This window comes from Neophocaena asiaeorientalis, unplaced genomic scaffold (assembly GCF_003031525.2).
Source record: "Neophocaena asiaeorientalis asiaeorientalis breed wild unplaced genomic scaffold, Neophocaena_asiaeorientalis_V1.1 scaffold889, whole genome shotgun sequence".
In the NCBI taxonomy this organism is placed as follows: Eukaryota; Metazoa; Chordata; class Mammalia; order Artiodactyla; family Phocoenidae; genus Neophocaena; species Neophocaena asiaeorientalis.
The window spans coordinates 46,268-58,387 of NW_020171798.1; the positions used below are offsets into that span (position 1 = coordinate 46,268).

General features: G+C 41.2%; 1 protein-coding gene across 4 annotated transcripts in view; it reads right to left on the bottom strand.

Annotated features, from left to right (window-relative positions):
- Positions 1-12,120, bottom strand: part of LOC112395174 (heat shock 70 kDa protein 14) — a 35,822-nt gene that overhangs the window by 20,483 nt on the left and 3,219 nt on the right. For 2 of the 4 annotated variants that reach the window (XM_024738266.1, XM_024738410.1), the window contains exons 1-8: positions 11,071-11,782; positions 10,064-10,562; positions 5,653-5,701; positions 5,427-5,532; positions 4,198-4,288; positions 3,165-3,269; positions 1,916-2,077; positions 550-705 (exon numbers count right to left, since the gene is read on the bottom strand). In XM_024738266.1, coding sequence (XP_024594034.1) covers positions 550-705; positions 1,916-2,077; positions 3,165-3,269; positions 4,198-4,288; positions 5,427-5,532; positions 5,653-5,701; positions 10,064-10,562; positions 11,071-11,632 — 1,730 coding nt within the window. In that variant the 5' untranslated portion in view covers positions 11,633-11,782. Of the gene's footprint in view, positions 1-549; positions 706-1,915; positions 2,078-3,164; positions 3,270-4,197; positions 4,289-5,426; positions 5,533-5,652; positions 5,702-10,063; positions 10,563-11,070; positions 11,783-12,120 lie in introns of those variants that run through there. The other 2 variants (XM_024738337.1, XM_024738477.1) reach the window with 2 other exon arrangements.

The following is a 12,120-nucleotide window of genomic DNA, read 5'->3' on the forward strand; positions in this document are numbered from 1 at the left end:
AAATAACAGTACTTACCTCATCGGGTTGTTAGGAGAATTTGAGAGTTAATACGTAGAAAGTACTTAGAATACAGCCTGCCACACAGGGGTAACGATCAAGTATAGTAACAACCACTGATACATGTGCAAGCCCCAGAGAGAACTAGGGACTATACAGGTGGGACTGCTATTCAGCAGTGATACATGTGCAAGCCCCAGAGAGAACTAGGGACTATACAGGTGGGACTGCTATTCAGTAAGAGAAACTCGCAAATCTCAAACTTCAAGTCTTCTCTCATCTTTCTTTCAAAGATCTAGGAAGCCCTTTTCACACACTGCTCTTTGTAGCTGTAAAATAACAGGGCAATCACAGCTGACAAGATTACTCTGAGAACAGTTATTTAGTCTGACAAGAGTTGGACCCCAGAAGTAAAGACAGGAAAACTCCCCTTTTATGGAGGGCTAATAAACCTCAAATGAGCAAACGAAAAACCCAAAGTGAGAAAATTACACCTAAATGTGAATACACTTGAAAGTCTTTTGTTTAAGTTTTTTGAACTGCAGTTTTACCTGGACACATTGCAGTCAAAATCTTGACCTTTATACAACGAGTCAAGGAAACAATTGGCACTTCCCAAGGTTGACAAAGAATGTTTTGCAGTGTCAGCACTGTTCATCAGTTTCATCATGGCACGGGCATTTCCTCTCACGTCGTGTTTGAAGGATCTAAATTAAAAATACAATCTTTGAAGTTTAAAAATTACTAGGTCATTTAGAATTTATTGTAACTAAAATCTGGATAATCCTTATTAGGATAACTATAAGCTCATGAATCAATATTAATACCAGATTTTAGTAGCTCCAAAATATCCGAAGAAAATTCTCTGCATTTAAAGAAGTGTCTCAAGAAAAATGAATAATCAATATACTTAACACTCTGAATTGCTGGTTTCTGTAATCACAATAATGGACTGTGCTTTGAAGAAGTACAGGAGCCATCATCTTTTTGCAGATGAGACAAAAGGAGGTTGAAGGACATTCATGCAACTGGGTCAAGTCTCACCCCTCACCCCCTACCACCACAGCATGATTACTGTTTGATGGCACAAAATTATCTGTCCAGCAAAAAAAAAAAAAGAACTAAAAGTGCTTCTTCAGAGAAATTTGAAACGTAACGAAATACGTAAAATTTCAGTTCCTCTACCTCCAAGGGGAGTTAATTGTTAAAACTGCTTGCTAAGTGGTGATGTTGATGGCCCTGTTTTTCAACATGTTGAAAAACTGAAATCCATAGTAAAATTAACACAGCCCTTCCTTGAGTTGGAACTCCTTTACAACAAAAAGCAGTACAGGTCTTTATTAAAGAAATGAGAAATTATCACTTTTTCAAGACTTCTTTTTACCCAGTTTAGTCAAACTGATGAAAATGCTATCTCAGCTTCTTTTTACAGCAGGAACGTCCCAAATATAACCTCTATATATTTGACTCATGATGTGCCAAACAGGATTAGAATTTTGAATGGAATAATTATATCCAGCAACAAAACTAAAATATTCCTTGTGGTAGTAGATTAGTAATAAAATAAACACTCTGCAAGACATTCACTTACTGGAACGTAACTAAAACATAATCTTCTACACCTGTAAAAACTGTTCAGAAGGTAGTGAGGCCTCAGTGCTTTTACCCTCCTTCATCCAGACATAAAAGCAACCACTGAAGAACTGAGGGAAAAATCCAAGTACATTGCACTGGGCAGCCTGGCCTCTGCTTCCCCCGGTTTACCAGAACAGACCTTAGAACTTTAGACACAAAAATATCCGGCGCACTGGAAAAAACATGTCCTCCTTTGAAGGGCAATTTCAAATAAATTAGGAAAAAATTAAACCTGAAGTGAAACTTCAATCGAAATATATCATCAAGTCCCTTTATACTCACCTCTGAAACTCAGAAGCTAGGTACTGTGCTAAGGTTTCTGTGAAATGTGTACCTCCAATGTTATTATCAGTGTTTGTTGAAAGAACACGATATATTCCACTGTTAACTTCCATGACACTGATAGATAAGGATGTTCCTCCAAGTTTGAATACCAAAATGTTGCTTAAAAAAAAAAGATAACATGAGTAAGTTATGAGAGAATCACAGCATTGTAAAGCCAGGTTCGACTTCTTAAAGTAACAAGTCACTATAAATCACATATGAGGAAACTGAAAATCTCACATGAGTAACTAAGTTGTCCATAGTCATCACTCAGTGATGACTTAAGCCTAGAAACCAGATCTTCTGATTTTAAGTCAAAGCTCTTTTTCATTTAGTTGTACTGGTAAAACTGTATTCTTCTGACTAACTGGAGTTCAAAACACTAACTTTTCAAAGTAAATAAAGAAGAGATTTGTAATTAAAGTGAATTTTAAGAGAATTAAACATAGAAATTTTATGTTAATATTGTGCTTGTTACTACTGCAATAACATGTTCTACAAAAGTAAAACATATGCAAAACTAGGAGCTAATTTCCTATGTATCAAAATCCAAAATTTCTGATATTGTAATTTATATTCTATATTTTAGTTTACCTAAAAAAAAATCTGCTAGTAATTTATACATATTAGTTTAATTGTGAGAGATGAATGAAATGACACAGTTAGGGGAAATTAACACATCTGAATTGATTTCCCTAAAATTACACGATGTGTCAGATCTATTAAGACAAGTTTTATAATTAAATTAGGAGTATGTCTTACTATTTCACTATCAAATGAAGTCTTAAATCCCCATACTGGCTTTTCCCCCATCTCCTGCCAAGACAAATGTACATAAAAGACCTCACTGTTTCTAAGCATGTTTAATAATTAGAATTGGTAGTAAAATTAACGGTGCCCTAGAGCTTCAGTTGGAACTTGGCTGGGCTTATAAATTTCAAATCTTCCTCCACTAAGGGGACAAAGTGTAGGTGATAAGAGAAGGGTGGAAAAGCTCAACCTTCCCTCCTGCCTGTTATACCCTTTCACTGCTTTCCTAGGACATCTTTCTCATCTATTTGAAAAACTCTAGGTGAGAGTTTCGATGTCTTTCCATCCATAAAGGCTTGGAACCACTGTGCTATGTAACAATCTCTACTGAAATAATTGCTATAATCTAAAATGTTTTCTGCAGTGAAAAACTTAAAGCTGCAAATATGGTTTTTACCTTTTTCCAGTGGGGGAGTCTTGTCCAATTCCATAAGCCAAAAGAGCTGCAGAAGGTTCGTGGATTAACCGCAAAACATTGAACCCAGCAGCTCTGGCTGCTTCCCTGTGGGCAATTTACTTTTAACACATTTAGTATCACAACATGTTGATGTCTACATTTTTAGAAATGCTCTGCTGAAGATTTTATGCAATAGCATATAAGAGTTTGTAAGTAGAACATGAAGGGTAATGATCTTTAGAAGATAACAGAACATAAGAAACAGACCTAAGTCTTTAGGCGTAGATCACTTCCTGTTTAAAATAATAATGTTCAGAGTCTATTTCCCTGACAAAGAAAATAACGTGCTTATACTGAGTAAGGATGAGAAAGCTCTCCAAGTGCTCAAGCTTACAAACTTTAGAAAGAGATTAGGACATACTTATAATACATTTTAGCATTTTCCAACTTCTTTAATTTAGGGTCATTTAACACCCCACAAGTGCAAGTAAATAAACCAATTCTCTGCCCCAGAAGCAACTCAGGTGTTCAGCAAAGCCCCATAGGGAACTCTATCCACAGAGCAAAAGACTGGGTGCTTGCCAATTACATTTGCATAACAACCTATAAAAACTAAATATAACTTTTTGTTTAGATGTTAACCTAAGGTGAAAAAATAATCGCAAATATTTTCTAAAATTGCTTATTTTTATATAATTCCCACGTAAGCCTTAATTACATGACACTAAGGCAAAGTGATTCATAAACATCAACTTAACCTGGTAATCAAAAACATTTCCAATCAAAATAGCTAAGAAAGTACATTTAATTTTATGTTCTTTTGACATTTCATAAAATAAAGGAACTATTAATGATTACTACCATAACTTTTTACCACACGATTTACATATGTAAATATACATGTATTTACAAATACAACTTTATTGTGTAAATTATTTTCGAATGCAATTTTATCTTTCACTATATAGTGATACTGTGAAATCTGTTATTTCCTTTAACTAAGCAAGTAAAAGAAACCCCATATTATACTTACCCAAGAGCATTTTTTTGTTTTTCTCCAAAATCAAATGGAACAGTAATAACTACATCATTTGCATCTGAGCCCAAGACAGAATGTGCTGTTTCTGTACGTGAAAAAAATATTTTAAAAGTTCACGAAACGTACTGTGGTAATCATGTCATGATATACATAAGTCAACTCATTACGCCGTACACCTTATACAGTGCTGTATGTCAATATCTTAATAAAATGGGAAGAAAAAATATATATAAAAATAAATTCTGATGATACACAAAAATGTCAAGCGATACTCTGAGGTTTGTTAATTTGAGCCAAAGACATTCTCACTATAAGGATTTGCCAGTTCACTTGACTGCTCCACCCCAATGATCTTCTCTTGCTCTCTTAAATTGTGCACTACTTTTTTGTGGTTTTGGTGTAGTTTGTGGACATGGAACTAAGTACTTTCCGAAGTGCCTTGCTCTTAGGCTTCCAAGTTTCAACCATCTCCCAAATTAGACGGGTTCTTAGACAATGAGCTTCCAACGCACTCATGTGCAGACCAACGACCATGGTGAAAGGCTGCCTTCCATCCCACAAATCCATTACACATTCCAGAGCTGAAGTAAGCCTTGCCAGTAATCTACTCCAGAACCCCTCAAGTTGCTCCACAGATAGCTGCTCAGCTAGCTCCAAGCCTTCACCTGAAGTGGAGATAAAACCAGACCTACTTAATCTGCCTAAATTACCGTGGAGAGTGCACTGTCAATCTTGAAAGAGATACGACATTCACTATTCGCCAAGCTTATTGGCCACTTCATCTTTTTTTTAAAAAACTTTATTTATTTGGCTGCACTGGGTCTTAGTTGCCGCATGTGGGATCTTTAGTTGCAGCATGCGAACTCCTAGTTGCAGCATGCGTGTGGGATCTAGTTCCCTGAGCAGGGATTGTACTCGGTCCCCTGCGTTGGGAGCGCAGAGTCTTAGCCACTGGACCACCTGGTCACTTCATCTTAAGAAGTTTTGAAAATGCTAATTTGGCCCCATCCATTTACATTACTTCTAGGGAAACCAAGGTCAGGGAAAATAAGTCATTTAACCACGGTCACATAGCCAGTTAGTGGCCCGGGCAGGTCTAGCATAATTTAGGTCTCCTCACTGCTCATTCACTCAATAATCTGCTTATTAGCCCCAGATCAAAAACCATCTCTAGATTTTTTTAAAGGTCAGTTTTTAAAAAGATCTTTTCTTTTGCTCAATACCTTTCATTTTACTAAATATCAGTCTGGCAACATCCTCTGGGCTGACAAATTTCTTTTCTTCTCCAGTATCTATTTCATAGCGTAATTTCCCATTTTTTTCAATGACCTATGAAGGAAATTATGAGTGTGTTAAATAAGGAATGATTTTAATAAAAATACAGTTTCAAATCAATATAATTGGCAATTACTTTGTGTAATAGGGAAATAATAATAGAAGCATACTCACTAAACATTTACTATCCCTGATGTATTTCTGAGCCTGTGGATCATCAGAGCTGTCCATAGAGATAAACATAGTTAAATATTTATATCACTATTGTTGACATATAAGTTTTAAAGAAGACTATATTCTTCAATACCACTTGACAAATATAAAAATATAAACAAAATTAAGTTGCTTAATATTAAAAGAAATCTTGCAATATTAGGGTAGGTTTAGACGGTAGGAATGAATGGCTGCAGAATTTACAAGGTTGAGTGAGTAATTCTATTAAAGTGCTAACTTCACATTTGAAAGTGAATAGCTCTTCCTTGTTCGGATCTTACTATCAACAGGTGTTAAACATTTGGGGATGATTTTCATAATATCAATGATTTTATGTCATATATACTCGTATCTTTGATCCTGAAGACCCAACCACTGAGATAAAAAGGACAAAAGGACCACAAACTAATGGCAAACCAGAATACCTAACACCATCTTTGCTGCTTGGTTTCTGAATATGCATCAATGCCTGAAACCTGAAAGGACTAAGCAAAAGTATGAATATTATATATGTAAAAGTGCAGACTACTGCAGGTAGATAGATATATAACATCCTATACAAAGTAGGCACTAAACAATTGTGTATGGCAATGGAAAAATTAAAACAATGGGTGTTATGTTGCTCAAAATAGTAATGCGAATTAATGCAGACTGCAAAATGTTTTCACATGTATTACCTTACCTGATCTTCCCAACACTATAAGGGGCAGAGTCAGTACTTGATCCCAGGCCTTCTCTACCAGGCTAGGGTTTAGACTGCCTCGCGGTGAGATGCTAAATGACTAAGGTACTTTTGCCGTGAGCAGGGACAGGAGTCTGATCTTTGGCTTAATTTCATCTAGAAACGAAGATGAGGTAGACCCTTTCCCTAAATCCTTCTTGCAAGGGGCAGTGGCTATTCTGTCCAGAGACCAGTCTTAACTGTTTAGTAAGAGCAGGTGAAAATTAACACTGGCTAATTGCTGAAGAGTAATTGAACATCTGAGGACCCTAATCTTGTAAAGGGGAAAATGCCCAAAGTCACATGACTAATTAATAGAACAACTGGCTGGATTCCAGATCTTTAACGCAAGGTTTAATATTCTTTCCACTAGCCTTCCCCCACCCCTGCCCCTTTTCTAAACCCAATATTTATACTAGCTCCTGGACAAATATTTTAAGGGTAAGAAAAAAAAGATTAAGTGTGCCCACAGTAATTTTTTTTTCCTACCAATACTGTAATTTTGGCATGACACTTAGTGGTTCTGTTTCCTTTAGGACAGAATTTAAGTCAACCAGGATAATTTCACCAAATAGCTACCTATCACTCAGACAAGATAACTTGCCAGAAAAGGATATTTTAATGGAATTTATAGAACTCTGAGAAACGGAAAATTCTTTCTCAATTGCCATGCAGAGAGGGCCTCGCTCAGGTGAGGCCAGAAGCACACGTAGCTCTGAGGGCCACAGAGAGGCCAGACCCTGGAGGTTAGCCAGCGGAGGAGCAGAAAGCAGAGAATGGAGGTGACGACAAACGATCACGGTAGCGCCAGAAAGTAGTGGACTGACCACAGCCAGGTACAGATGACAACTTTATTTGTCCACACCAGGATTGAGTTACTGAACAGAGACAGAGGGTGGTGGCAGGCTGGCATACACAGCACCATTTACGTGGAGGGCTTCAGGAGGCAGGCAGAGCATCACTCCTAGCAGGGTACCAGGGCCTTCATCCTGCCCTTCCCCCTCCCTCCTGAAGGGCCCTGCCCCGCACTCACCAACGCTCACGTACTGCCGGGCTTCTTCCCCCCGCCACTCTCCCAGTACAGAGCCCACCCGGTCTGGAAACGTCTGTCTTTACATTCATCTGCCCACTGGGCCCTCACACAGCTCCTGCGAGGTAGCAGGGATAGCCTCCCACTGGATAGGGGAGGGGCCTGAGGTACAGAATGGTCAAGTGACCTGCCTGCAGACTGACAAGGAGTCACGGCTGGGCCTACAGCTCAGACAGGATTTCTGGGCCTGTTTCTCTACAGCCTCCCCTTATTACGACTTCTCTCCTCTTCACAAGATTTGGCCTGTTTTTTCTGTCTTTAAAGATTTTTCCCTTGTTTTATTCCTAACCTTAAAGCTACTCTGCCCATTAGACCTGCACACTACTACCTCCCAAGTTCACCTTGACTTCTGCTCTTCAGCACTTCTCTCATCTCAAATAAATCCCTATGTACTTTGCTACCATTAATAGATTAATATAGTACAGGTCTAACTCTTTCAAGTACTTCCCTGTTTTTCCAGAAAGTCTACCTATCTACAGTAGTGTTATCCAGTTGTAACTGACATGGACCCCTCCACGTAAGGGCCTAAAACTGAGAAGAGAAATTATATATCTCCATTTCCGTGCCTTAAACACACGCTCTTTTAAAGCACGGAATCTGTGTCTGGGTGTGGTGCTTACGGAAGTTCACAAGTACATTCGTAAATATTAATGCCATAGAATGCTTCCTTACAACACAACTGTTACCAGGATTTCACATACGTTAATACGCTGCTGTGTCTGAAAATATCGCAATCAGAATTTCACTTTGCCTTTTGTCATGCTATTCATCTAATTTTTTAGAACTGGAAGGTACAAGAAATGTCACCTAGTACAAACCTCTCATTTTAGAGACAAACCGAGGCACAAAAAGGGCAAGTGATCTGCTCAGTGTAACGAAGTGTGGCAGCATTAGAATTTGGGGGTTCTGGCTAGATTCCAGTGTGTTCTACCTCGCGCTGCTTCCTACAGAATGGCCCATTCCCCAGAGAAACCTGCCATCTATTCCTGCTCCCCGTATGTTCCCGCTGTGGTCTGGACCATTTCTCCACCTATTGCTATTTCCAGCATTTAGGTAAGCAACCAATCTGGCAAAATAGAAAATAAAACCTCTCCCAACATGCCTGCACTTTTTTTCCAGCCTCTTGATTACAGGAAAGCTCTTTATGTTCTAAGTCTCCTTTTTGTACTTTCTGAAAGTACTAAATAACCGCTAAGAGCTTTAAGTTAGGTTAACGATGGTCAGTAATGGCTTCCTTTCTAGAGTAAATTGGAAGCATGGCTCAACACCATCATATCTCCTCTAGGATGTGTATGTGTTTTGGAGGGAAAAGGGGATGGATTTGTGGAGGGTTGGTGCTTAAAGAGAGCTAGCTATTGCAGGCCGTCCTTATCCACACCACCCAACTGTTCCCAAAGCTGTTCTATTCCATCATATGCCATTAATGAGGTGAACTTTTGTCTATAACGTGTGAGAAAAAGTGACTTTGGAAAGTTCCCTAAAAGAAAAGTTTTCCAGGGCTTGCCTTCTGTAACATACTAGACAGAAAAAAGGCTAACAGAGAAGAACAAAATTAGCTAAAAGCATTTGGGAAACTGATATCATCTGAATTGTTTCCACGAGGTCCAAATGGCAAACCAATGCTAAAGATATATAATTATGCATAATCATGGAACCTAAAAAATATGGAATGCAAAGAATTTACTTACAAGTAATATTTTATAAGACAGCCAATTTCTCATTATATCAAAGATTATCAATATGAACCAAAACGCACGATTGTGGCTCCCTGTCAGTTGTGAATTATATCCATAGTGTTAAGAGACTGAGGACTAGTAAAATGGAGGGAAAGATGGTTTGACTATTGAGTGTGTGCTAGTCGGTATGTCACAGACACAGCAGTGAAAATATGAGATAAAGGTACCAATACGTGTTGTGTCTATATTAGCCTCACGAGCTATAGAGAGATTTAAAGAAGTGAAGCTTGTAAACTCCAGGAAGCAGTCAAGTTAAACTAGTAGATTCAAGCAATGAGGTCCTGGTATACAGCCCTAATTCTACATCTTGTCGGCTACTGTGCTTCATCCTAGCCTGACCTCAGCCAAGGTCATATGCTTTAATAACTTACATGTGTATAGTGCTTTTAAACTTTTAAACCCTTTCACATCTATTTAAGCCATCTGATCCTCACAACAACCCTGTGAGGTAGGCAGGCTGCCCCCTTTTAACAGCCGAGGAAACTGGTGTTGAGAGGTAAACTAAGTTGTCCCGCATCAGTGGTGAAGCCAGGGCTAACTAGCTCTCTGGACTTGCCTGCTTCCGTTGTCTACTAGGCCACCTCTCACGTTTCTGAAACGTCTTTCAACTAGTGGAGACGCTTGGGAGAAGCAAGTATTCTACCCTTGAATATTCTAGTATTACTACCCTTCTGCACATTAATGGTCCATCCACTCTTTTTTTTTCCTGAGGACATGGAAAAGGAGGCAGGCTACCAGAAGGCAGCCGTTGGACCCGGGCCTCTGCCAGAGTAGGAAATACACCCTTGTGTGATCAGCTCCTAACTTTTGGTGTTTGAAATTAACCTCTGAAGCAACTTTTCAAGCCCTAGCTGGAAAGCACCGGTTGCCTCTTCCACCGCTGTGGCCAAGCGTCTGACGGCGACCACCGCATCCCTGCGCAGCTCATTGGCTGTGTCCTGCTGAGCACTGGCCTCCTCGCCAATGGCAATCAGCCGGTCCAATTTTTCCTCCTCCCGCTTTGAAAGTTCTCGCGCCAATCTCCTGTTTTCTGCCAACTCGGCTGCGATAGTCCTGGCCACGGACCGCCTTCTTCGCCTTGCCCACCTGGGAGGGGGCTCACTGGTCAAAGGCCCATCCCCACCAGAAACAAAAGGAACTCTGGAGGAGGAGCCCGGAGGCCGCTGTGCCGAGGTCACCCCGGGAGTGTTTCGGCCGGAGCTGGTGCAGGGGCTGGGCTCACCGGACACCCCCAGTCTGGTCACGGGGCTGCTCTGACAGGGAGCAGCTGCACCTCTGAAAAGGTGGTGGGAGCTGCTGTAGCTGGGGGTCCCTTGAGAGCACCCTGAAAAACAAAGCAACAATGTTGCAGAGATTACATTCCTGCTACGGGAATGCTTGGAGCCAGCAGCAGAGCTGAGGGACAGCGACAAAGCTATGGTATTCCCAGCAAGGCCTCTTTCCACAAGGGATGGGGAAGAATTCACTTCCTTATCTGGACATTTTGTTCTGTTGCAATCACACATCCAAAACCTCTCCCCTCGCCTTCCTGAGCCCCCTCCCACATAGCTATCCAACTACTCTACAGTCACAAATTCCTAAGTCTCCATTATTAACAATGCCCAAACTAGTCTGGTTCTAAGGAGTGCTTCCAGGTTTAAAGGAGCTCTAATATCTTACATACCTAGGGTCAGGCCTCTTAAAAACCTGAAGCCCTTTATCTTACCATTAGATTTAAAAAAGAGGGCAGGGGGCAGAAGTAGGGACTACGCTGACAAGGTCACCATCCAAACATGTAACAATTAGAAACAAGTGACTCTGGGACCTTGATCCTTCACACGCTGGGGAGTTACCTGCACCCGAAGATTCATCCCAGGAGTCCTCAAGGTCACTGGTTTCCCGCATCTGGTCACTGATCCTCAGTTGACAATCCTCATCTGATTCCTTAACTGTTTTCAAGACAGGCTGATGATCTGCTGCCTGAGTCCTCTTTGCTCCCAGAATGCTGGCTCCTTCTTCTCCTGGGGTGTCAGGGGCCGCTAAGTTCTGATCACAGTGCTTGGCCCAAACAGCATCCTCCATTAAGTTGTCTGCGTCAGTCACTATCTGATTTCGGAGAAGCTGATCCAACGTATCATAAAAGGGACAGTGTGGTGGATCACCCGTACTTGTGGCGTGGGCCACATAGGCCTTTAAATATAATGCCTTCAGGACTTTGAACTTGGAGCGGCACTGACGCTCGGTGCGGCGGAAGCCTTCCTGCTGCATCCGTTTAGACACAGCCTGGTAGACGTCTGCATTGTGATGCACGGTCTGGAGGCGCTGAATATACTCTGCCTCACCTAGTATGGAGAGAAGCGTGCGTGTCTCCTGTCTGGACCACCGGATGCCTGCGCTGCTATTGGAAGTGGCCATAGCGGACTGGGAAGGAAGGCTAGCTGGAGGAGGCTCCTGGGCAGCAAGGTGCCGATCTGAAGGTGTGGGGAGGCTCTGTGTGCTCAGGTCTATCTCCAGGAGCCAGCCGATTCTTCCCTCTCAGGGCTAATTGCTGAGAAGCCAGGTCCAAGGACCGCATTTCTGGCTGGAAGGCCACAGGGGAATGAAAGTTACAGGGATGGGTAAGGATAATTGTGGCAGCAAGTTAAGCGGTGCTACCTGTAAGTAGGCTGCAAAGAGGCAGGATGCCAGCACTGAGAAAGCCCAACTTTGGGAGTTCGCTCAGGATGGGTACTGGATCAAGGGCTAAAAAGGGCCTTACTGGCTTGGTAACAAGGGGACTGGCTCCTCCACAAAGGGCAGAATGCTTCCAAGGCTGAGACCTGGTACAACTGTGTATCTATAAAAATCACCACTAACTTCTAAGCAGACAGACCGAGGCGGAGAAATGCCTGGACCATGAGGCA